We start from the raw sequence: 27,990 nt of genomic DNA on the forward strand, positions 1-27,990 counted from the left end.
CATTGATTTGAACTTTATTTTTACCTTTCATATTAATGTTTTGCTTTTAGAGGGATCCTAGCCGAAATCCGAAAAGGAAGAAATGGACAAGGAGCAGATGATCCTAGCTGTCAAAGCTGTACAAACAGGTACTATGGGTTACAAGTCAGCAGCGAAACATTTTGGTGTATCAAAAAGCACAGTGGAAAGTTATATGAAAAATACTGAATTGCGTACTGATGATTTGGTAAATGTGCCATTAGGAAGAAGGCCTACATTAAGCTGTAAACTAGAAAATGAACTCGTACCGTACTTCATTGAGATGGATAAAAGGTTTTATGGGTTGAGGAAATGTGATATTAAAAGGATGGCCTTCCAACTAGCCATTGCTAATGGTATCAAACACCCATTCTCAGAAAAAATAAATCAGCTGGTAAGAAGTGAATGGGGTCTTTCTTAAAGCGTCATCCACAGTTGTCATTAAGAGTTCCCCAAGGCATTTCTCACGCCAGAGTAAAAGGTTTCAGTTCTGAAAATGTGAAAACATTTTTTGGGCTCTATGTAACTGAATTTGACAAAATTAAAGGCCGTCCTCACAGGTTGTACAATGTTGACGCGACTGGGGTAACTGTGGTACAGCACAGAGCTGAGAAGGTAATATCCCTGAAAGTAAAACGAGAAGTAGCTGCACTGACATCAGCTGAGAGAGGGTCACTCATAACAGTCGTTACTTGCATGAATGCAGTTGGTTATTTTGTCCCTCCATTGATAGTGTGGCCAAGGAAAAATATGAAAATAGAACTCATGGATGGGGCACCAGCTGGTTCTATTTGGGGGTGCCACCCTTCTGGGTGGATTCAGGGGGATTTGTTCACAAAGTGGTTTGATCATTTTTTGAATATACATAGCCATCACTTGAAGACCCTGTTCTTCTTGTTCTCGATGGCCACTACTCACACACCAGAAATGTTGATGTGATACGATTGGCTAGAGAGAACCACGTATCATTCATTTTTATCCCTCCTCACAGTTCACACAAAATGCAGCCACTGGATGTAGGCTTCATGAAACCACTGAAAACCTATTATGCCTCAGAAATACAGGCTTCTTTAAGAAACAACCCTAACCGTATTGTAACACCACTCTTGGTTGCAAAGTTGTTCAGTTCAGCATATCAACGAGCTGCAACAATGGAAATAGCAGTCAATGCATTCCGTTAAACAGGATTTTACCCATTCAACAGTGATGCGTTTCGTGATTGTGACTTTGTAATTCACAGTTGTCACGAAATTCCTGATAGAGATGTTCATACCAGTGCAACTATCATCGCCACTTCGAATGACACATCAACTGGTGCAGGACCATCTAATTCTCAGCCTGTTCTGCCTATGGATTGCCCACATTTTTCTGGCACAGGGCCTTCTGATGCTAGTCCTGCTTAAACTATGGACATCACACCTATCTCTCCTAAAGACATTAAGCCACTTCCTAGTCTTTCAGCAAATTTATAAAGCCGAAGATGTGGCAAAGCATCTGTAATAACCTCATCGCCTTACAAATCCGATCTCCTGAAGAGTTTGGAAAGAGCTACAACAGCAAAAAATAAAAAAAGAAGCTGCAGGGAAATGTCATAAAACCCTGACAAAAACCTTCTGCCAACACACAAAAGTCAAGATCACGATGTTGTACAAGAAAATTAATGGAACAATCCAGCAACGACGAGTCGGATGATGATTTCGACATCTTATCAGATAGCTCTGGTGAAGAAGACAACGATGCTGAATGCCTCTTCTGTGGATGCATATTTTCAGATGAAATACATGGCGAACAGTGGATACAGTGTACTGTCTGCTGTCGTTGGGCTCATGAACATTGTGGTGCCACTGACAGTCACTTTGTGTGTCCTCATTGCCAAAAGAGGATAAAGAAATAATGTGTCCCATATTAGGAAACCTTTTTTTTCCTTTGGAAAAGTGCAGTGTCTTCCGTTTTTTGCAGAGGACATAAATTTATTATTTTAAAACAATATGTATGTATTGCATTTTATAGTTAAACATATAAAGTGATTTATTATGCGTGAAATGTTAATTTATGTTCACTTAATAAAAATATATGAATTTTATTTAAAAGGGGTCCCATAATAGGTGCCTTTACCTTATAGGTTCGGTGGCGCAGCGTGCCACACTGGTAGCAGGTGGCCACCTTGTCGAACTGCCCATGGCACTGCGAGGCCCCGCACTCGCCTACTCGTATGTCCGGTTTCTGAGGCTGCGATTTTGAGGTCTGATCACAATTGCCTTCGGAACTCTCTACAGCGCCTGTTTCCTCGGTGTGTTTCACCGCCTGTAAGCACGCCTTCTATGGGTCGTCCCCGTCCATAGCGACGTGTGACCTGTCACGCGGTCGCAGCAGACTGATCCGAGCGACGGATCGGGACGTCGATGACAGGCCGCGAGCAGGTAGTGAGGACCGCCTCCCCTCACCCCCGAGTCAGTGTCCCGTGCTCGCACGCTTCCTGTACCGCGGAAACCCCGGTGATCCGTGCACGACCACGTGCGCTCATGTGTCTGTGACATCACTGTCGCCCGAGCCGGTGTCGCGCGGTTGCGATGCGCCGTTCCCGCGGTACCGAGCTGTAACCGATCCCTGTGAGACGCCGCGTAACTAAACCCGGCTGTATCTCGTGGTGCCGGCGTTATCACGTCGCGGCGAAACTGATCCCCATGACTCCCGTCGCTATCTCGCGGCGTCGTCTCCCGTGACCTCGTGGCGCGCCAGCTTCCGCTGTCGTCTGGCCTTGAATGATTACATCTTAGTTAAATAAAGAAAAAAATTTTTTTTAACGAAAACGAAATGTTCTATGTTGAAAAGTCCTGCGTTCAGTTTGAAAATTCGTTATTGAAAATCCACGCTAGTTAAGCGCCATTTGTTGCCACTCCCGCTGCCTGATTAAGTTTTGAATATATATTAAATTGAAAATGATCTCAGGGAGCAAAAAGGGGGGTTCAACTTCGTGGCTGCAGGCAGGAGTGGGTCGTGATTTTAAACTACCTGGGCTGTTCAGGCCACCAGGACGCCTTGAAATAAAAAGGGAAACCGAGTGAAAATATACTGCACTTTATTAAGACTTATACACTTGCTTGTCCAATGCCTGGCCGAGTCTGTTGTCAGACCGTCGCTTCACGATTGGTTCAAAACATTGACATTGCCCGCGAACAGGATAGGATGCAAACTCGTGTATAATGTTCTATCCTGTGACCGTTACTAACAACACGAAGGCTGCGGCAAATTATCGTAGAGTGGATAAATTGCAACTGTTTACATGGTAAATGAAGTTAAACATACAATGACAGCAATATATAATCAAACGTTCTTAAAGGTGATTGCAATTAAACGAACTACAATGGGAATGTTTGGAATTGTGTGTAAGTTCGGCTAGATAAAAAAACATGTGAGAGTCACAGTAGCTTCTTGCAGGTTAACAAAGTTTTTACTTGGTTAGATTGCAAATACATATATTACACAGTCAAAATTAGCTAAATCGAATACACATATATTAAAGAGTTAGTACACCATGACACTCAAGGCTTGCTAGCAGCCCTTAAAAAATAACGATTCACTGGTGTCGAAGCCTGGAAAATGCGTATGGCTCAAGTCCGCTATCCGAATCCTTTGAACGTGAAATTTACATAATATGCCGAAATATCCCTTTTGGGATTTTAAATGATTATGCGAAGAGCCGCACGTAAGAATATACGGCTGAGTGGGGTCGGGCGCAGAGCTTATTGAAAAGTTTACGATGAACTGGACGTGGCGCGAAAACTGTAGGCTCTGTGTTCGCAGAACGACTGACCCCTGTGAGCTCCCGATGGCAACTGGCGCTCGAGTGCCGCGCGACTTCGCGCCAAGACGCATGTTAAGGGGGAAAACCAGTTTTGGACTTATGTTAAATTTTATATTACATTATTATTTAACAATTGCACATAATTTTCATATTATTTTAGTATATTTTATTTGTTATTATTTTGGTTTTTTAAAAAGAAGAATTACTTATTTAATTATATATTAGCGCATTGCCACACCCGGCCAGGCGCTGTAGCTGACTTGCTGTTCGTCGCGGCGCACTTTCACTCACATGGCGGACATCACGCTCGGGCGTGTTCGTTGCACTTACGAGTAAGTGTTGTTGTGATGTAATGGCCTGTGCGACCCAGAGGGAGCACCGGCGGCTGGCGTCAATACCTCGTCCTCGGACAGTGGTCCGCGGACGCCAAACGTCCACGGACAAATGCACACATTTGTGCGTGTCTACATGCTGCTGGTCCGAAGCAGGTCCGAAGTGATTCTTAGCAATCGTAACACCAAAGTGCAGTAAATATGCGAGGCATTTGCTTTTGTCTACATCGAGTTGTTTTCATTTAAAGTCGTCTGCTATATTTACATATGCAAAGTTTATTTTTTTTCCAATAATTGTTTTGAAATTTTAAGTTTGCCTTTTTGGAAGTAATTGTGGTTTTCATTCGTGTTTGTAGCAATAGTGTGTTAGCGTAGTTATTATCATAAAATAGTTAAGTTTTCGTGGCATTTGATTGCTTTTAAGATGAATTCGTACGACATTAATGATTACGTACTTCTGAATTATGCTTTTAATTTATTGACATCAACATTCCTGTTGTTGCATCGTGGACGAAACAGAAGAAGATATTGGGCTCACGAAATATGTGGCACTCGGGAGACAGAAGGCGAGTATGTTACACTTTTTCTGCGTTGCCTGAACACCAGCCATGAAAAGTTTTTTGCTTATACCAGAATGGAAGTTTGGCTGTTCAAGCGATTGTTACAGGAGGTTAAGCCTTTTCTGTTGCGTCGCAGCAAGCGTGGCTTACCACCACAATTACGTCTGGCTATTACAATAAAGTAAGTTATAAATATTTAACATGGTTTATGCCTGTAACACTTGTCAGGTTTCTTGACATGTACAAACTGTTACTTTAGTAGGTTTTAATACTTGTAGTGGTGATAACATGCATGCAAAGCTTAAGCTTAATGTGACATTATAAAAGACAATCAACAAAAATTATTTTCTTTGTTTAGATACCTATCACATGGAAGCACTCTGCAATCGCTAGCCTGGAATTACAGTGTTGGAAAGTCAACTGCCTGGAAAGTGGTTCTTGAGACATATACTGCAATTTGGGAGGTCATAGGCAAACAATACGTGAAAGTGCCAACAACAGACGCAGAGTGGATTGAGATTGCTGACACTTTCTGGAATGTTTGGAACTTTACTAACTGCATTGGTGCAATTGATGGTAAACATATGGCCATTAATGCTCCTTCAGGATCTGGGAGCGAGTATTTTAACTACAAGGGATTCCACAGTGTGGTTTTAATGGCTGCATGTGATGCACTGTACAAATTCACTTGGGTGGATGTTGGAGCTATGGGTAATATGCCTTTGTGAACATAATTTATTTAATCTTTGCTTTTCATATTAATTATGAGCATTAATGTCACGTAATGACATCTGTCTTTTCAGGTTCAAGAAGTGATGGTGGTATATATGGAGAATCCTCTTTTGGCAGAACACTAATGACAGACAAAGTATCTCTGACATTTGGTAATTTACCAAACACTAACAAAGCAGCCAATTACTGGTTTGTGGCAGATGAAGCTTTTCCGCTTAAAGCGCGGATCATGCGGCCATATCCAGGCCGATACTTAGAAGAGCCAAAATGTATTTTCAATTACCGCCTGCCACGAGCTCGCCATGTGATGGAAAACTCGTTTTGGCATACTTGTAGCTAGATGGTGGATTTTCCAAGGAAAGCTTGCAGGTTAACCACAGAGTGTAGAAAAAATTATAGTTGCCACTGTAGCTCCGCACAATTTTCTAATTGTAACAAAAGAGATGGACGTATCCAGATATTGCCCAGATACATTTGTTGTCCAGGAAAACAATGGACATCTGTTTACAGGTGACTGGCGACAACTTGTTGAAAGTTTCACACACAAAAGTAGGGAGGATTGGTTCAAATAATTCAGCGAAAGCATCTATTTTGGCTAGGAACCAACTAGCATCGTATTTTGTTTCACCAGAAGGAGAAGTGCCATGGCAATACGATGTTGTCAACCATTGAATTGATTTTGTTGTAATATTTGCATGCAAATCATTGTTTCTTCTTTTATTGCTTATTTATGTACATTACATTGATCCTTATTCCACCATTGTGACAAAACTGTATCTAGTAAGGTAAAAGACCCTGGATAAAATCAGTCCACACTGAGTTGGGTTTGCCTTAAATCGGTAATCTGGTTTTGACCCGGGTATTTGTAGTTTGGTTTTAATTTTGTTTTTGTGTTGACACTTGTAGAAGATTGCTGATCCTGTTACGCTGAGGCCTTTTAATTAAAGTTGTTTTTCACATTTTGGTTTTTAGTGCTTGTAGAGCCAATCTGGTACAGTAGTTATTTTGCAATTTGTTAAGATAATGGTTACTTTGTTCGTAATACATTTTTGGTTAACTGAGGCTCATTTTACGTATGTTTTTGTTCTGGAAATGTTTATGAACTTGTCAAGTGTGTATGCATATTGGCATAGTAGCCTACCTGTGTATTTATTAATTTTTTACTGGACATGAAAGCCTTCCATAAAGTCTGTCACCACATCCAAGGCTTTAATTCTAGTAAATTGTTTAATCGCCTTTACAGCATTAGTTTTGTTACTGATTTTATGAATGTAATTTATATGAGACTTATTTTAATAACTATATCATACATAACATCAAATTTGAAATAAAAAATTTTAATTGCAACCTTCTGAAAATACTCTGCAGATTAGGGACTGGAAAAATAGGACAAAGTTAACAAACTTCTAACATACAAGAACATTAAAATACACAAACATTTCAGAACTATGCAAAACAAAAGCAAAACATTGTACCTTACAATGGGTACAAACAAATTATGTATGTAAAAGTGTACAAATTCAATACTTAAAAACTAACAAAATAATCTATGGAATGTAGGATTTTATGATTGCGAGAACATGTTCCTCACATTCCAGCCTTAAATCATCTGGAACCTTTTTTAATAATTCTGATGCATATCCGACAAAATGGTGAATATGTGGATCAGCTTGAGAGCCACGTTCGATGTACTGTGTAAAAGCCCTCATGCCCTGTGTGAATTTAGGCACCAGATCATCTTTATTTTTTTTTGTAAAGTTTTGCAGTGGTGGATTGATGTGTTGCCAAGTTTGGTTATGGCAAACACTGGCACTGGAACCAGCAGACGTGGCACTGTCTCCATTTCCATTGGGAGATCTGGAAATGCCATAGATTCCACAAGGAGAAGTAGCCGGTGCTGCTGTTATAACCTGCCATAGGTCCGGCTCTTACACTGGAAACAGTTGCAAATGTAGCACTTCTGTGCTGGGACCAGCTACAGAGCCAGTACTTCTACTGCAACCAGCTACAGAACTAGCACTTTCATTGGGACATGTGGGAAATCTAGCACTTTCATAGATACAGCAACTTGTCCAGTACTGCTATTTGAAACTACCACAGATACAACACTGTCACTTGTGTTAACAGCAGTATGGTTTTCATCAGAAACAGTGATTCCACATTCATCTGCAGTTGTATTGTTTTCATTTTCCCACAGGAGGGTATCCCAAATTGGTGTCTGAGATGACTGGGTGTCTGGCATTTCCTGATCCCCTGAAAGGTTACTTGAGGTCCTGAAACAATTTTCATGTTATGTAGAGCAAGCTTGCATAATACATCTATGACTGAAAACAACAAACGAGTTTTTGACTACACAGGAACATAAGATAGTGCTATATCAGAGGGGTGGGGAGAATAGGTACATGTATATACAAATGTACATTGTGGTGTATGCTACGAAAGGTAGGGTGTACTACATACGTCCCCCTCCCCCAAATAGTCCATTGCAGTAATGGTCAGCAAAAATGTATTTCTTTGTCAAGTCTGTTGACTAACAATAATAAGTGGGTAAGCTGAGAAGTGTCTGAAGAGAAAATCGCAGGAACCCTAGTTTTTCCAGGAAGCCAGGTAGGCTAAAAGGTTAAATCAACACATGGACAAATCATCTGACACAAAGTATAACAGCTTAAGACAAAATGAGCTTTAACACCACAGTGTGTTGATTGTGCTTGACAATCTTTAAATCTACTTTTTTCCAGAAACCATTCCAGCAGAAACCCCAATTGTTTCAAAATATATCACACCTTTTCACTGCAGAATATTTGAGGTACCATGTCATCATCTGGTACAGTGGTGGCATTTTGTCATGGACCGCTCCTGCACCAGCACCGGAATGGTTTTCTGCCTTTTTCCGTCTACAATACTTGGTGAAATTGTTTTTGATGAGAAGCCATCTCCTTCTTGCCTCTTCACCTAGGAACTGTCATACACTTGTGAAATTACAGCACATGGATGTGAATTCAGCAACAGCAACTAACTTTGATATTTAGTTTTCAAGTGAGCCTATAGGATACTAGGGATACATAAAATATGACATACTATTGATGAAAGAAATTCATGATTTTATGCAATAAGGATTGAAGTTACCTACAAAACATTCAGTTGCTACATTTATATTTGCTACAGTTGCTATACTTATATTTTACTTTAAAAAGTTAAAAAAAAAATAATCATAAATATCCTCAACACACGAAATGAAGACATACAATCATGAACTTACCATTTACTCCAACAAGATCGCCTACCAGTTTTGTAATTTTTAAAATTTCTGTCCCTCGAGTCAAACAACTCCGGTCGCATACGAACAGAACTTCTTATTATTTCGTCTCTCTCGTCTTGAGAAAAGCTTGGCGACTCCATTCCAACTATCTGCTCGAACGAATCGACCACCGACAATGTATTATTCGCGTGCTAGACAGCAAAACAAAACAATTAACTGAATCAGATATTTGCAAAAGGTCGCATGTCCAAAAACATGAATTGTGAGAAAAACACGAAAAACTGGTTTGCATGTGGCCATATAATTGTAGCATTAAATTGAATTTTTATACACACCATAATACAACAGAAATTATGGCACATGATAATAATTGTGTTACTTCACAAAATAACATCTGTACAAATATTTAAATCTGCTGGACTTATGCCATTTTACAAATATAACCTTAAACTGTCACTGGCATCACTTCTGAAAATGAAACAAAAATGTTACTCTATGTATTTAACAGAAACAATACACGAAAACACCTGTTAGCAATGAATGATATTAGTTCTGCAAACAGTAGGTAGCACTTAGTGATTGTTCATTGTGACTGGCCAACGAAGCACATCTTCATAAAATGATATAGCTTCTTCACTTACTGTAATGTACTGCTTACATTTCGCAATATCCAGGAGTTTTTCCTTCCTGATTGCAACATCTGCATTTGCCTTGATGCGCCATTTTTCTAACCAGCGCTCCAAATCTTGCAGGTATAATTGTAGGCGTTTGTGAGTCTGATGTAGAAAATGGCACTGCCATTCACCAATAATTGTATTTGACGTCTTGTCTAGTCTGAATGGTGGTGACATACAGTGAGTAAAGGAAAGAACTGAGTTGGGCCCCTTGCGACACGCCGCTGGCGATAGGGAGGGGCTGTGATAACTGTCCATCCTCTTTTACTCTAAAGGTTTGATTTGACAAGAAACTGACTATTAGCTTTATGTATGATGTCGGGAAGTTAAGGTTGATCATTTTGTGTATATGGCCGTTTTGCCACACTTTTTCGAATGCCTCGAACACTCCCAGCATGTACTCTCGGTTATTGAATGCACCTATGTCATCCTTGACTATTTTTGCGAGCGGGTACAGTGTGGCGTGTCCCTCTCGGAAGCCGTACTGGAAGGTTGGCAGTATTTCCATAGTGTCTCAGTGATCAGGCGGCTGAGTATGGCCTTCTCCACTAACTTGCTCAGCAAGCTGAGTAGGCTGGAGGAGTGACGGTTCTGACAAGTGATAATTGGTTGAATGATGTGATGAGCTTAAATAACCTAGGGTGAGGTGATCGTGTGGCCCAGCCAAACAATCAGAATGATCATGACCTTATGGTAACAGACAAATGCCTTCCAGAGCAATATTATATGGCACATTTTTTTACTTTGACTACTGCCTGGAATTCCCTTGTCCAAATTTTTTAAGAATTCACTTCAAAAAACTTTCTACCTGCATCTCTGTGAGACCTAAAATGTTCAGAATTGTTCTAGAAGCTTTGTATAGTACCAGTTCTATGAGGTAGTGAAATATAGCACAATTAAAATATGTAAATGTAATTAATACACATGTTAACCTAACCAACAAAAATGATTCTTAGTTGTGTTTATCTAAAATTAAAGTTCACTAAATCAAACATGTTAAATATTTAAGCCCATTATGGAACTGAACATTGCAAGTGATTACATACAACCACTAGCCTCCCTTCACAAACCCAGAAAAATAAATAGTGAATAAATATTTTACAAGCAGGCAGATGGTCAGGAACATTACACGGTTAAGGGGGAAAGTCCTGCCAGTTTGGATTTTTCCATATTTTTTCTATAGTACAAATTTTGAAATTATATGGCAATTTTTGGCATGTTAAAGCATAAATCATAACTCCCAGGCTTTCTTTATCTTGTTGCAAACACATATTTACGAACAGGCTCTAGTCTTTAAGCGCCTCATGGGAAAAAAATTATTATTTCATGCGAGAACTACAATTATGATAATCACACCAGTTTACAAGTTTTGACTTCAACAAGTAGCTCTAGAAAAGTCCTATACCATGTTATACTCAAAAATTTAGAATGGAAGCTTTATTGCAAGGGTTATCAAAATATTTTAAATTGCAAGATAGCTAGGCCTAATCCCCCATAAGTGTGTGATATTGTCGTCTGTGATTCAAAATATTGCACGTACATAGTTTATAATTTAATTGTAAAAGTGTTCAGAATTAATGTTCCCAATGCCTGACATTTAATAGGGAGAATTATCTAATAAGAATGTAGCAAGGTGAAAGTAGCAAGGTGAAAACTATTCTCTCAGAACAGACATATATTAACCACTTTTCTTTATTTAAAATAAACACTTAAGTTCTGTTGTGGCGGTAGTATGGATACAAAAAAGGCAAACAACTTGTTTTCCAGGGATAATCTAATAATAAATTTATATCTAAACATAATTATAACAAACAATCAGATATTGATTTCAGTCAAAACTTGTAAACTGCTGTGATTATCATGGTAGTTGTGGTTGCGCTCGTGAAATAATATTATTAGGTTGTTTCCTCACAGCCTGTTAGTAAATATGTGTCAGTCGTGGGGACCGTGGTGCTGCTAGCCGAACGAATGCCCTTGTTCTTGTTCTTGCCAGGTGTCCACGCTTGACCCCGACTCGCACAACCCGAGCGCACGCCCGTCCCTCGCCGCGGTGCCGCACGACGAAGGCCACAAGCAGTCGGCTGCCTCCTCGATCCCCGAGTGCCGCCCGCCGTGCGACGCCCGCGAGTCCTTCCTCGACCGGGACACGCTGCGGCACCTGCAGCGCGAGCTGGACCAGGAGGTTGTCGAGAGCGAGTTCAACCACAAGGTAGTTCAGCCTGCATTCACTCTGGGCCTGGAATCTTTATGGTGGTTGCCACATTGCTCACAACTGGCAACTATTCAGAGGAAGTCACATCCGTTGCTGATCCATACCTGCAACTTTTACTATTTTCCTGTAATTTTTAAGGAAAATAATCTACATTACAGTAGTACGGAATTTCTAGATATCTTGATGCTTTTCAGCGTACGATTTATTTTTACCTATTTTTCTGGTAGTGAAAATGTTTTTATTGTTTGTCTGGGTTTCGTTTCTGTTACAATATGGCATCTAATCTTGATGGTGTTTGTCACATAAGCAAGAAAATGTAAAGAGTATTGATTGGAACTAAATCAGCTGAGCAACTGGGAAGCAGATGTACATTTTTATTTTTTCTCCCCGTGAAACAACCAAAAAGGAAATTTAATCACGTGACATCTAGTTCTTTGGTAGAAATGGCTGGGTGTGCTGTTGGTTTATATTATTCTGCACGTCTTCAGAATTTAAATGCTTGTGTATGAAAATATTTAGTATTCAGTGAGATTATTGGTGCTGACACAATGTCACAATAAAAACAATATGGATAGGTGTTTAGGTCGGCGTGTTCGTACTGTCTTTGTGTACCACCAAAAATTATAACGGCCCGAACTTTATTTTTCAACATGTGCTGTAGTAATATAAATTTGACATCTCTTGAATTCCATTTTACTTTCATCAGCCAAATAGATCCTGTAGCCCTCCTTTGTGTCTTAAGAATAACCAACAAATATGCCTCTTTTAGCTTTAGCTTTTGCATCTCACTTTTGCTTTTTTTTTTTTTTTTTGGTACGTGCACATGTAAAAACCAGCAATGTTTTGACACTGAATGGTTATCTTCATCTGGTGTTTTTCCATCATGTCTGTTTTTACTGGTTCAATTTAGACAAATGCTGCAGTATTAACAACTTCTGCCCACCACAAGTCTTTGTCTGAATTCTTTGCATTGATCATGGTTCTTACTACTTCTACAAGTGTTAACATTTCCTTTTCTGCCCCACCATTTTTTCAGGTGTTGTCCTATTATTTTTAATTCTATAATTTTTTTTAGAGCTTGTTGTAGTTCTTTGTTAAAAAATTACAACCAATTGACTGTGCATGATATCTTTTATCTTCATTCGAAACTCATTATGTAATTTTTTTATGAAAATTCTGGTGACCGAGTATCTCATGTCCATGGAGTGGATTTACCTAGATTTGTCAAAGGTTGAAAATCACGAGCTAGATACATTCAATTTTCTTTCAGCATTAGCAACTGCAGTTTCCTTTACAAACTTACAAACTTTGCTATTTGTTGACATGACATAACCCCTGTTTACTGCATTGCTCAAAGAAAATAAGTATATTTTTAAGTTTGGTACATGCAGCACAATGTAGACTAGTTTCAGTCCAGTTTTGACCATTAGCCTTAAGACCTATCTGTCCAATGCATACAGCATGTATTACAGATCCATCAGTAATAACTGGCTTCTCAATTGGCAATACCTTATATGATATGAAGATGTCATGTTCAGAACATACAAGCTCACTAGCGCCACTATTTAAAAGCCAATTTTTGTTTAGTGAGAATCCTACCATAACTGATATTACAACTATTAAGGTAATACTATTTTATTATCTCCGTAGTTTGTATCCACAATCCCTTTTGAAGTGTCCAGGTTTTTTACAGTAGAAACAAAGTTTTTCTTTGGGACCTTCAATTCCATATTCTTAACTTGAATTCCATGTTTTGCTATACGTATAACACTATACCCACTTTACACTCTGACTCTCCCCTTTAATTAAATCTTCATTCTTCTATCAGAAGTCTTGCAGTTAAGTTGTGTATCATCTGGGGCAGACTCCCAAGCTGTAACAAGTTGTTTATATTTTTCAGGTAATGACATCAGTATTTTTGCCTTATGAATTCATCTAAAAATTTGCTTCCATCTTTCTCACCTTGTTATGAATTTCTAATACCTTTGTCAGAAAATAAGACTTATCAAGTCTTTCATCAAATTTGTATGTAAAGAAACTTTTTTGTACCATGTGGAGACTTGTTTCACTTTTCTGCTCATAGATACTGTGAAATTTTCTTCACGTACAATAATCCTGTGCAGTATTTTCAGATAGCCTCATAACTATTCAACTTTGCACTTTTGCTTCTTTATTTGTCTACTTTGACTATTCAGTCTTTTGTTTTGTTTCTGAACCATTTTCAATTCGATACACACCCATTCCCCTTAGCAACACACTAACTTGAAATTTCCATGCTTCAAGTTTCCCTCCTAGCTTGATACCACCAAATGAAATTTTACTTGCCATATACGCAGTGGCGCAGCCAGGATTGTTTTTTTTTTTTTTGGGGGGAGGGGGGGTTCATTTTCAAGACAAAATAAAGAAAAACATTTTACTGTTTATAATTAAAATTTAACACTTAGGATACCTTTAAAGGAAAAAATAAAAACTTTATAACATTCTTACAATTTATCACATGGGATACCAACAAATAAAACATAAACCATTACAATGTACATTACAATATATCACATAGTATACCTACCAATAACAAAAACTTGAAATCATTATAACATAATTACAATTTAAAATGTAGGATTTAGGATTCCAATAATGAAAAACAAATCTTGAAATCATTACAACAAATAATTTTTTATTGAGGTAAATTCTTAGCTACTGTTATGATTCTGACAAATTAAGAAACTTGAATACATACATTGCAGATTTTACCGCAGTCGGATGTTAAGACGCCTTGGTTTATTGGCTAAATTGTCAAGTACCTCTTATGGCGATACTGAAATGTTGTAATGTATGTATGTCAAAGCGAGCCCATTCAGACGATCTTCTCCTGTTGTGTTTCTTAGGTAAGTTTTCAATAATTTTAATGTTGAAAATGATTTTTCGCAAGTGCATGTTGTGACAGGGAGAGTGGCCGTTATGGTGAGAAGATCGTGCACAGTTGGAAACATGTTTACATAGCATTTTTGCAATCCATCAATGGCACTTTGTGGAATTTGCTTCAAACCCTGAACAAAGTGCACCCATAGGATGAGCTCCCCTTTGATATCACTAGGAAGATCATAAAATTCAGCCAAATTCATCAGTTATCTTGACAGTTTCATCTGGAATGGGAAACCCTGCTGTACCAGGACCTACTGCAGCTAAAAGGGACTGAAAAGGTTGAAGTAGTTCTTTGTGAGAAAGAAATTTGTCATCAATGGTTGACACCGTCTCATCCAAAAAAAGGAATATAAAATGCTCTCCTGTAATATTCCTCTGGAGTGTCAGCTGTTGTTTTGCACCTTAGCATTTGACGACCTACAACACGGGGCTGCACAACTGCTATACTGAATTCTCTACAGACTTCTGAAGCCTTTTTAAATATTGTGTGGAAACATTCCTCAGCATTTTGGCGCATGTTTTCCAGTGAGGAAACTCATTGCAGAGTTTACTGCAAGTCTGAGATCAAATTTACAGTTTGAAGGTACTTTCTGAGCGGTAATGTAATTTCAAAAACAGACTCTATTACATACAAGGCAATAAGAAAATCACAATTGTGCAGCCCCTTGGGATACGGAATTCGCAAGAGACTACAAACTCGGTGTACAACACCTCACGTTAATGCGAAGTTCCTAGCTGGATAGGAAATGAGTAGCTACACTGTGGAGGAAACCCTTACGTGGTATGAGAGAAAAACAAATAAATATAACCAAAATAGCAAAACCATTTATAGCTTAGTAAACTCTATACGTATTCGAACAAGCATTTAACAATAAACTGATTAGATACGTAATACAATAATGATCAATTTACATACGCCAAATATACAACAAAAAAAAACCGTAATGACACATGCAATCCCGGGTCTAGTTCAAAGCAATTCACCACGACCAAGGTAAAAGGACTAAACGCCCCAAAAAACTGCGCACCCAATTAAGCGCGCAAGCCCAACAAATTCAGTTACAAACAATGACTCTCAAAAATTCAAGCATTGACATACAAACCGAGACAAAGTACAAGTTACACGAAGGTTTATTACTCTACCAAACCTGACAGTACTTCATTCGACGCGGCGGACTAGAGATTGCATGGCCGTACACGCGAATTATTCACCGTGGTCATCGTTGCAGAAGGTTATAAGCTGGCTAGCAAAAATTCCAAATTATTAAAGGTTATGATCCTTTAGACATGAGTTCTCAACCCCGCTACACCAGCACGTTTATTTCCCAAAGTGAATTTAAGTAAAGTTCTGTCAGACGTGCCCGAACAAAAATTTAACAGATACAAATTTACAAAACATTATGACGACCAACAGCTAAGAAGTGATTAAATCTGACAGAACGGCAACAACAATACATGTTGTTTCTACTAAAACTCAGTTAAAAAAAGGGGACTCCAATGAGCTCTGCGAGCCCTTAAATAATAGAGCCTAACACAATTGCGCATGCGCGGAGGGGAAATTAAGGGGAAACGGCGCACCGCACACCAGACACATGAGAATTCACCTGTAAATAAATTATTGGCGAGAGGGAGGGGGTAGGAGAGGAGTATAATGACGTGAGGAGAGGGATGGAAGGAAGGCGCATGTACGAACTCTGAAGATACACCTGCTTCAACTTCCCCCCCTTAAAAAAAGTTTAAACCTTCCCGGAACGATCCCTAAAGTTCACCAGTAAATAGCAATTTCCAATGTTTTAAATAACGACTTAAAAGGTGTCCATGATACGGGCCTTAAACAGTTTATTTTCTCTCATCTTCGTGTCACACACTTGAAGGCGAAAGTTTATGACAGGATCGTAGCACATTCTTGACTGCAGCAAACAGCGAGCAGCGACCAGCAACTGGAGATCGGCAACCAGCAACAGCGTCCTGCGACCAGCTACCAGCAACCAGCTTGCGGGCCGACGGCAGGCGGTGGCGTAAGTCGTCGACAGCGTCTATCTCTGCGCCTCGCCCAAGCGTCACAGGTCTCTGCGCCTGGAGTTGCGGCAGCCCGGGCGCCTTCTCGGTACGTTGATACTTATGCCGCCCAGAGGAAATCGTGACAGCTGGGCCGGAACGCCATGACGTCGGGCGGGACGATTGGCACAGCAGAAGGCGGATCTTGCAGATTCAGCCCTTTCAGTGGGGTGAGCATAGGGTAGTAACATGATGATTGCTCATTACGATTAGGCGGCCAGCCTAGTGAAGCGTTGAAGAATCTCTGTCGGCAAGGGTGGTGAGCAGTAAGTCTGTCTGACTGAAGCGGACGTTTCGGCCCATGAAGTCGGGCGATAATAAGGCAAGTCAATTCGAGGGACCCCTCGAGCGCCACCATGGTTTGGCGAGAGGCGTCCTTATGACAAGGAGATTTGTCTCTGCGAGTCGGCCTGAAGATCTTCGAGCTCGCCGGGGTGCTGGTCATGACTACAGCACGCCGGGAACAAGGAAGGCAGCTATCCTCTTCGATGACGTCAGCTGGGGCGGGCCCTGCCCCATGTTGACTGTCGAAGGGACGGCAATGAGAGTGCCGTGAAGCCGCTGATAGATGTCAAGGCCAAAGACGGCCGTGTAGTCCAGGGAGTGGGTCGCTCCGGCGGGGGCGGGACGAGACGAATCACACATTCAGCCGACGGACGGGCTGACTCCGCAACAAGCGAAGTCGGACGAGCAGAAGTCAGCTGTAAGCGATGACGGGTAAACAGCTTGACTCGCACTGAAGCTCGCACGCACACCAGAGGACGGGCAAGGAGGGAGGGGATGCCAGTGTCAATGCAGTATGGCTAAAACACACGAAAAACAACGAGGAAACAACCGAACCCAGGCAGTATTTTTTTTTTCTTGAATAAGGTGTGCACCAAAAGAATTAAGGCTTTACAAAAGTGGGGAAAATGGTAATAATAACATTAAATTACATCATAGGCAGAAACAAACAAACCAATTTATTATTTTTTTTTTTTGCTTCAACGTACCAGTTTCTAAAGGTAAAATGAAAATTTACAGTCACCACAAGGATGCTATGCAGAGCAGTACAATTTCAAATGACTAACGTGGCATTTTTTGTATTTCTTCTTATTCGAAGAACATCTGAGCAACGCCGTATTAGGACCCAGAAATCTTATGATCTCAAAGGGGCCATAATACGGCGGTAACAATTTTACATTAAGGTTATCAATGCGGGAGGGGAGAACAAAGCTCCGGCATAAAACCTTGTTACCTACACTAAAACCATGCTCAGTGCGCGTCTTATTAAACGTAGCTGCCACAGCCTCGCGGGCCTTACGCAAGTTACACGACACAGTATCGAGAACGGCGTCTAGGGAGGCGCTGTCGAGTACGGTCTCACAAGAAGGGAGGCCCCACTGATTAAGAAGCGGGTGGGTAATTTCCCTACCTAAGAAAGGAATCGAGGGCGGAAATCCAGAGGCCGAGTGATGAGCAGAATTTAATCCAACGTTAATAAAATCTAAATCTGTGTCCCACAACGTTTGATCATCACGGTAAAAGGAAATGAGAGTGGCCTTAAGGACCTTATTTAGGCGTTCAGATTGGTTACCTTTAGGATAGTAAGCACTGCTGAAAATCGGTTTCACAGCCCATTCCAGACATATGTTTTTATAGACCGTGGACTGAAAATATTTAGCATTATCGGTCACTAACATGGCGGGAGCGCCGAACAGTTTCCAAACACAATCCCTCAGTGATTTGACTATCGTGGTGGCCTTCATGTTCTTTAAAGGTATCAAAATAACAAATTTAGTGAATATGTCTAGGAGAACCAAAATACAATTATTACCCTTGCGGGACCGGGTGAGGGGGCCGAAAATGTCCATATGTACTACATGCCAGGGGGCGACGGGGGCGTCTGCACCATACAGCCCCACTCTGGTGTTCTGAGGGGGCTTTGACACCTGACAGTCGTGACAGGAGCGGATAAAATTTCTTACGTCGGCCTTTAACTCGGGCCACGCAAGATGAGCTGAAATTCGCTTGAAGGTTTTTTCTATGCCAAGGTGGCCACCTATCAAGGACGCATGGTAATAACTCAATACCATGGGACGTAATTTAGCCGGCACCAGGGCCTTGCGGGCATGGCCAGATTTGCCTGTAAAGAAAATTACGCCATTTTCCTCAACGTACGGAACATTTTCATTAGCCGCCAAGTCGTTTTTGACTCCTTCACAAAAGGGATCCTGTGCCTGGCAATCACGTATACTGAAATAAGATTCAGGGAACACTTTAACGACATTAACGTGAACAGGCTCAGGCTCAAGCTCAGAAGGGTTTTCCACGGCCTCGAATTCATCCGTGTTATACATGCGAGAGAGAGCGTCGGCAACCACATTATCAGCGCCCTTAATGTGATGCAGCTGAAAATTAAATTTGGAAAGACGAAGAACCCAACGACCCAGCTTCCCCAGCTGGTGTGGGTGGTTGAAGAGCCAAGACAATGCCCGATTGTCAGTAAAAAGATCAAATTGCTGACAATCAAGATAAGACTGAAATTTTTCGACGCCGAATAGGCAGGCGAGGGCCTCCTTCTCGTATGTGCCTAGCCGCTTCTCCTACTCCAAGAGAGCGCGGCTGGCAAAGGCGATGGGGCGTAACCTACCGTCTTCCATATGCCCTAGCACCGCGCCTAGAGCAATGGAGGAGGCATCAACCTGAAGAGTAAATCGCCGCTCAAAATCCGGAAGGATAAGAACAGGAGGAGAAGCTATTAAGGATTTAAGGGTGTTGAAAGCCTTTTCCTGTTCCTCACCCCAGGAAAATCCGACATTTTTTTTTACGCAGGTGGTTAAGCGGGGCTGCAGTAACGGCAAAATCTTGTACAAAACGGGCGAAGTATCCGATCATGCCCAGAAAGCGTTGTACCCCTTTAAGGCTCTTGGGTCGGGGAAAATTAACAATGGGGAATATCTTATCTGGATCCATGACCAAGTTCCCTTCAGAAATTATGAAACCTAAAAATTTAACATGGCCTTTAGCTAAGTCAATTTTGTTTGGATTGATGGTTAAGTGGGCGGTCCTTAAGCGCTCTAAAACCTCCTTGAGGTGCAGTAAGTGCTCCTCAAATGTCGCGCTATAAATAACAATGTCGTCAATGTAATTAAAGACGAATTTGAACTTTAGGTCACTGAGCACATGGTCAAGCACACGGCTCAGTGCCTGACTTCCAAACGACACGCCCATAGGCACGCGATTATATTCGAAGTGCCCCCAGGGAGTCGAAAAGGCTGTGTACTTACGAGAGGCAGGATCCATCAAACATTGATGAAAACTGGCATTGAGATCAAGAACTGAGTAAAATTTAGCTTTCCCTAAATGCTGTAGCGCGCTTTCAACAGTAGGGAGAGGGAAAATGTCATCCACTAACTTTTCATTTAGGGGCCTATAATTATGCACCATCCTAAACTCAGAGGTGTTTTTTTTTGAAACCAAAAATGTGGGAGTACTGTAATCCGAGGTAGACGGCGATATAACCCCGGCATCCAACAACCTGTTAATAATTTCTCTCATTGCCTGCAACTTAGGAGGCGACACTTTGTGATACTTAGATCTGACAGGCGTTTCGTCCTTCAAATAAAGGCGATACGGAAGCACATCGCATCTACCTATGGCCTTAGTGATTACGTCTGGATACAACGTTATCAACTCCGCTAAAGCTTTCTCCCTATCACTAACAGTGGGCTCGTGACAAGCCATGACAATCGGCTTTACGTTCTCAGAGGTAAGCAATACCCTTAAGTTGGGGGCAAATCCAAAGCGTAACTCACACGCACACGCGTCGAAGACGCAGCGGGTGCCGCCCAGGAAATCTAAACCCAATATCAAATCATAAGAGAGACCAGGCACCACAGTAAATACCCAATCCCAGGACAAACCCGCGATTTTCAAGTGTAAGACGACCGACTTAGAGGCACTCAAAACTTCCCCGTTGGCGGTGAAAACCTTAGCTTCAAAGTTGTGAGAGACTTTACTCGCTAAATACGGGGACCGGATGCACAAACGATCAAACAGGCTATCGCTAATAAGCGAACAAGTAGCCCCGGAGTCCACCAAGGCGGAGAAAGACTGTCCTTGAATCAAAGTTTCCACAAAATGTAAAAAATATTTAGACTTGGATTTGCGTAACTTCCGACGGAGACGACCAAGTTTCCGGCCCGTCAAGGTCAGTTTCCCGGACAATCCCGGCGGTAATGCCCGATTCCCTTGCACCTAAAGCATTTACGTCTATGGAGATCCACACGAGTGCTAGAGCAAGCTGCGGTTAAATGTCCAAACGCGCAGCAGTTGGCACACCTGCCGTGGGAGTGCGTGACGTCAGTGGCATTAGACGGCCCGGCGACCTGGCTGGCGCGCGGTGCATCATCAGGCGCACGTCGCTCGGTGCTACCAGGCTGGATTACACTTATGCTCACTCGAGCGGGCGGTCGCTCGGCGCCGCCGACAGCCAACACTTTAGCAGGCTGGGAGCTCAAGGCCTTAGACTGTGGGCGTGTCATGCCAAAATGACCAATGGGTGGAAATTCCGCATGAAACTTCTGCGTCGTAATGAGCCTACTCTCTATTTCACGGCCCCAATGACGTAATTCCTCTATTGTAGTAGGGGCTTTAAGCATAGCTGAGTGCTGAAGGCACAGAGGTGTGATGTTTTCTAATATTATGTCTACCACTTCAGCCTCAAGCAGAGTCAATTCTAACACTTCTACGTAAGACAAAACTGAGTTTATAAATGTTACAACTGACTAGTTAGGAAACTGAAACCTGTAAACTAAATCTCTTTTACAGGTGTCAAGGACTCGTGGAGGACATGCTAGACGTAGAACTTGTGACTTAAAATCTGAAAAGGTAGACCTATTGCGAATCGCGTTCGTTAACAATTCCTGATAGTGGCTTCCGCACTTACTAAGCAGAGCCTTTAGAAAGTCAGTTTCAGAAACAAGATTAAGCTCATTGATCCTATGTGCTTCTAACAGAAATGTCAAAGCCGCCTTGGGCTCGGCATCGTCCAAGGAAGGCAGAGATTTCAAAGTTGAAAAAAAAAGTTTCAAATTAAACGACGAGTTCTGCGCAGCACTCACGCTAATGGGAGCGGGCAGAGGAGAGTCCGCACTCGCCGCGTCCCATGACGTCCGGACGAACTTTACAAGCCTGGCGCGCAAGTGCGCCACGGTCTCGGAAGGCTCGTAGACAAGGCCGTTGTCCTCAAAGTGCTGCAGCAGCTCGCTCTTAGAACATTTATACACCCAGCCCACTGACGGAGCAGCCATGATGGTAGTGATACTGTAACAGGGAACAACACAGCACAGAAGCTACGCTAGCAGAGTAGCGCAGTTTATTTGCAGCCCCTTGGGATACGGAATTCGCAAGAGACTACAAACTCGGTGTACAACACCTCACGTTAATGCGAAGTTCCTAGCTGGATAGGAAATGAGTAGCTACACTGTGGAGGAAACCCTTACGTGGTATGAGAGAAAAACAAATAAATATAACCAAAATAGCAAAACCATTTATAGCTTAGTAAACTCTATACGTATTCGAACAAGCATTTAACAATAAACTGATTAGATACGTAATACAATAATGATCAATTTACATACGCCAAATATACAACAAAAAAAACCGTAATGACACATGCAATCCCGGGTCTAGTTCAAAGCAATTCACCACGACCAAGGTAAAAGGACTAAACGCCCCAAAAAACTGCGCACCCAATTAAGCGCGCAAGCCCAACAAATTCAGTTACAAACAATGACTCTCAAAAATTCAAGCATTGACATACAAACCGAGACAAAGTACAAGTTACACGAAGGTTTATTACTCTACCAAACCTGACAGTACTTCATTCGACGCGGCGGACTAGAGATTGCATGGCCGTACACGCGAATTATTCACCGTGGTCGTCGTTGCAGAAGGTTATAAGCTGGCTAGCAAAAATTCCAAATTATTAAAGGTTATGATCCTTTAGACATGAGTTCTCAACCCCGCTACACCAGCACGTTTATTTCCCAAAGTGAATTTAAGTAAAGTTCTGTCAGACGTGCCCGAACAAAAATTTAACAGATACAAATTTACAAAACATTATGACGACCAACAGCTAAGAAGTGATTAAATCTGACAGAACGGCAACAACAATACATGTTGTTTCTACTAAAACTCAGTTAAAAAAAGGGGACTCCAATGAGCTCTGCGAGCCCTTAAATAATAGAGCCTAACACAATTGCGCATGCGCGGAGGGGAAATTAAGGGGAAACGGCGCACCGCACACCAGACACATGAGAATTCACCTGTAAATAAATTATTGGCGAGAGGGAGGGGGTAGGAGAGGAGTATAATGACGTGAGGAGAGGGATGGAAGGAAGGCGCATGTACGAACTCTGAAGATACACCCGCTTCAATTGCATATCGCACATGCAAGCATCCTTGCATCTGTAGCTGTCTTTCTGTCGCTCCATAACCCTGCAATCACGTCCAGAGCTGCCAACATAGGCTCAAGCAATTCAATAAAGGAGCGAAGAGAATCATGTCGTTCAACCCATCGAGTAGGACACATTCTTTTCAGTTTCTGTGCCCTAGGCATCTCTTGTATTTTATTGATTTCGTCTTGAAGTACATTCTGCCTTTTTGGGAACTTAAAAAAGTTCCTTGCAGTTTCTTATTTGTGGTAATTTGCAACCTTGAGACTGTGCAAGGTTGAACGATTGCGAAGAACAATGAACATACTGGGCTTTCTTGTATTTTTGCTGAACAATTGCTTGGGCACCTCTCAAAGCACTACTCATAGCTGCTGCTCCATCATAACCTTGGCCGACCAACATTTTTGTTTCTAGCCCCACTTCTTCCATTGTTGTACAAATTGTGTTTGCTAAGCCAGCCCCAGTACAATCCTTTACTGAGATGAACTGCAGAAATACTTCATGGACTACGAAATTTTCTACAAATCTTGCACTCACTGCTAGTTGAACTGTTCCACTTACATCTGTTGTTTCGTCACACATTATTGAAAAGAACTTAGCTTGATTAACTCTTTCAACCAATTTATTTAGTATTATGTCATTCAGGGATGATATAATTTCATTCTGCAACAGCCAGCTTATGTATGTGGCATTTGAACCTCCTGTTGACAGGTGTTCCTTTAATGCCTGATCTCCAGCCTCAGCTCGAAATTTTAGAAGAGACCTAAATTTACCTTCACCTTTCTTAGGAGGCTCTTCCAAATTAAGGGGTCCTGAATCTTGGTGGCCTCTAAATGCAATGCCTAACCTGGCAAGGAAAATAGCAGTCTCAATAATAGGTTTAAGGCACTCTCGATTCCTTTCAATCTGTGACTTAATTTCTCTGTCCAGACTAATGTCCACACTTTCTTTCAAACCTGTTTAAGTTTCCAGAAAGTTGGCAGCTCTTTCCATACATTGTGCATGATACCGAGTGTTAGCATGTTTGTTAAATTCAGATTTTGCATCCTTCCAATCTCTGAATGGCTTTTTCACTTATTTTCCTGCATATGAAGACTGATTCCCTACAGTAGTAGCAAATAAGCTGCAGTACTTACAGTATGCACCATCCTGTGCTGGTGAGTAGACGAACGATCTCCCTCTGTCATCCACTTCAGCTGGAATTTCAGATTGCGATTTCCTGATGGTTTGAATTTGAAGTTGAAGTCTGGTGTCCATGGGTTTTCTAATAGATCCTTCCTAGTTGCATCATCCATCTGAAATATTACATATAAATATTTGGACATAATTTCATGTCAATTAAAAATACTCGGAAAAAATGTAAAAAATAAAATAGTACTTACAGGCTTGCTCATGGCTAGTCCAAAATCCTTCGAAAATGGGGCAAATAACATTCCCAGTTGAGAAGTGTCCATTTTTTCGTTCGAAAACTTGGATGTGCTAGCATGTGGAAAGGAGCTGATACTCGATACATCTTTCTGCTGTTCAATGTTGGCTGTAGATATCATAGCCATGTGTTCATTTCTAGGATCATATGAACAAAGAAAAATACCAATATTCCAAGCCTGTAGCGTAGTTCAAACGTCACATCAAAACATTAAATTGAACCACTTCCATTGTGTTTCCTCAAAATAATTAATCTATGATGGACTTCAAACATTTTCCCTGACGTAATTTTGAACAACGCGCCCAATATTATTAATCTCCGACCCCCGCGTTCGCCAGCAACAACAAAAACTCACGCATCGGCAGTCTGGGTTTGAGATTATATTAATTTTTATGCAAAACTTAAATATATTATTTACAATTATTTGCGATGGAATTTAGAATAATATGTGATGCTATAATAATATAAAAAACAGGAAAACAAAGTAAATAAAACGGATATGCGTCCTAACCTAACTTGGTTACAATAACAAAACTTTGGCTTATCTATTGGGCGTTCAATAACTAACCTGATTAATTTTACATTGAAAAGTATTTTTAACAAGATAATTAGAGTCTCGTTTTAAATAACACAATAAACTATCACATGAGAGAAGATATAATAAAATAATTATAATAATAAATTTACGGTAACCAAATGCTACAATCTAAAAACATTATAACTTAAGCTTCAACCATAATTTGACACCAACTTATAAAAACTGCAGTAGCAGTAGCCTAGGTACTTGCTCGCTATATCTAAAGGGTTGGCTTCTGATGCTGTTGCGTCTGAATCAATGTTTTCTTCTCTGCATTTTTTTGATTTTATTAAAAACTTGTCCATGATTATAACAGTGATAAAACCATCGGTGTAATATGAGATTGCAGATAGATAACAGTTTGTTAGAAGATGCTCACAGAATGAACCATATCCGTAGCTGTCCTAGCGACGCCAAGTGCATTCGCTCACCATCTATTGTCAATATATTTAACTACGACTAGCAAACACTTGCTACACAAAGACTGCAACTCTACTCTGTTAAGGTGGATGAATATCCGCCATCTTGGATTTTTATTTTATGACTCTAAATAATGTAGTCTGTTAGCACTGTAGACGTACTGATTCCTCGGAATTAATAGTTTTTTACCATTATTATTTTGGCTCTGGGGGGGGGGTTACACACCCCCCCCCCCATTGCGCCATTGCATATATGCTCCATTCTTCAGGACATAAATATTTATACAACTGTACGGATTGTTGGGAGCAACTACACAAACAGGATGTCCGCCACATTCACTGGTTTCGTGTTTTGCTGTGTTCTGTCTACTGTTACTATTTTCTGGTAATCACCCATCAAGTAGTGCTTTTGCAGCCGGTCCACACGCAACGTTTTGTACACAGTTTTGACTGTGCAGGTAAAACTGTGCAAACAAAAGGTTGCAGTTTAGCCGTGTCCACACTGCATAGTTTGCAGCAAAGTTTTATCCTATCAGTTGCGAGAATTCCGCCATGGAGAAAGTGATTTTGTTTGCACTGTGTATAGCAAAAGGAAGGCAAATGAAACGTTGCAAGCGCACGCGACGTTCACGTTGATGCAGGCGGTGGCTGCTTAAAAGAATTAGTTTTCACAAGTGAAGTTACTTCGTGAATTGTGTCAGCCTGAGGACTGGCGAAGTTATCTTAGAATGGACGTTGAAACATACAATATGTTATTGAAAGTAGTAACGCCGGAGATCATGAAACAGAACACATGTATGAGAAAAGCTATTTCACCACATGAGAGACTTGCCGCTACGTTGAGATTCCTAGCAACCGGCCGAAGTTACAAGGACTTGGAATTTACAAGTATCATATCGAAGCAAGTACTGAGTGAAATCATCCCAGAAAATTGTAAAGCAATAAACAAGGTACTCAGAATGGATTATTTAAAAGTAATAAATGAAAGTAATTATTTTATTATTTGGATAGCATGGAACATACAAATAGGACATAACAAATAAACACTTTCATATTATGTCAAATAGGGGAATTAATAATAAACCAAACCTCCTTAATACATGAACGTATTAAACTGTTATGTAATCGAAACTATTTCCCTTAAGTCTGTATAGTGTTTTATTGCCAGAGTTCTAGTATTACTCTTGGTTGTCCTTAAATGTTTGAAAGTAATCCACGTGTGTGTGTTGCTGTTGACCAGTTCGCTGTTCCATATTCTGTGAATTGTTCTGTTGTGCAAGTAGATGTGGGATGTTTTGATTTTCTGTGTGTTGTGTTGAGGTGTTCTGTTGCTGTGATAGTTAGGGTGGAATGTGTGCGAGTTGTGGTGGGATGGTCTCACGCCATTCATAACGACCACCGAGCATGCCAAAATTATTTTGGACCTGCCTCATATTGGCAACACTTAAGTACCTACTCAATGAGTCCATTTCTGCCTCAAATAATACATCGTCGATCAGTTTTTGTGCAAACATGTTCTGGTGACCTGTGAGCGCTCGAAGTTTGTTGGCGACATGTTTGCCAAATGTATCGAAACAGTCATCGTCCTTTAAAGATTCTAATTTTTTCCCTACCAAAGCTATAACTTCATCTGTCTTTTCTTTATCTGCACGCAGATGTTTCTTGTGATAACGTTGCAAACGTGAGGTTCTGCAGGAAACTGATTCACGTCCATGACCTGAAGCCAGGGTTCATGATGTATTGGGTGTACCAGTACTTGCAGATGTTTCTGTGCCATCTGCTTTAATGCCACTTTGATCTATGTTGTCTGCAACCTGAAACAGATACATATTTTTTAATTAACTTGTGTTTGGAAATATTTTAATGCTACATGATTACATATAATTTGTTGCAGTTTCCGAAAACTGAAGAGGATTGGATGCAAATAGCAGCTGAATTCGAAAGAAAGTGGCATATTCCTCACTGCTTAGGTGCCATAGATGGTAAGCACATCAGGATTATGCCACCGAAGGGAAGTGGATCATACTTTTTTAACTACAAGAAAACAAACAGTGTAGTTCTTTTGGCAATAGCAAACGCCAAATGCGAGTTTGTGTATAGTGATGTGGGCACAAACGGCAAAGTCTCTGATGGCGGACTCATGAACAATACAAAGTTTTTTGAGAAACTCGTGAACAATGACCTGAGAGTTCCATTTTCAATGTCTAATGGAGTTCTTGAATATTTTTTTATTGGCGATGAGGCGTTTGCAATGCGCAGAGACGTTATGAAGCCATACCGAAGGGAATCACTGGATAAGGAAAGAAGAATATTTAATTATCGCTTGTCCAGAGCTCGACATGTTGTCGAAAATAATTTCGGAATCTTAGCATCAAGATTTAGCATTTTCCATACAGCGACAAATTTGAAGTTGGAGAACATTGATACAGTAGTTCTGGCATGTTGTGCATTGCACAATTTCCTACGTAGACGGAGTCCTCAAACTTACACACCTCCTGAAACGTTGGATCGTGAAAATGTCGACGACTGCTCCCTTGAGGTGGTGACAGGTATGAC

The 27,990-nt window shown here is 40.9% G+C and overlaps 1 protein-coding gene across 3 annotated transcripts in view; it reads left to right on the plus strand.

The window, feature by feature from the left end:
• The window catches only part of LOC134527719 (uncharacterized), a 260,507-nt gene that overhangs the window by 201,788 nt on the left and 30,729 nt on the right, over positions 1–27,990 (plus strand). For all 3 annotated transcript variants that reach the window (XM_063360633.1, XM_063360632.1, XM_063360634.1), the window contains one exon: positions 11,374–11,589. In XM_063360633.1, coding sequence (XP_063216703.1) covers positions 11,374–11,589 — 216 coding nt within the window. The remainder of the gene's footprint in view (positions 1–11,373; positions 11,590–27,990) is intronic.

Source organism: Bacillus rossius, chromosome 1 (genome assembly GCF_032445375.1).
Source record: "Bacillus rossius redtenbacheri isolate Brsri chromosome 1, Brsri_v3, whole genome shotgun sequence".
NCBI classification, from domain to species: domain Eukaryota; kingdom Metazoa; phylum Arthropoda; class Insecta; order Phasmatodea; family Bacillidae; genus Bacillus; species Bacillus rossius.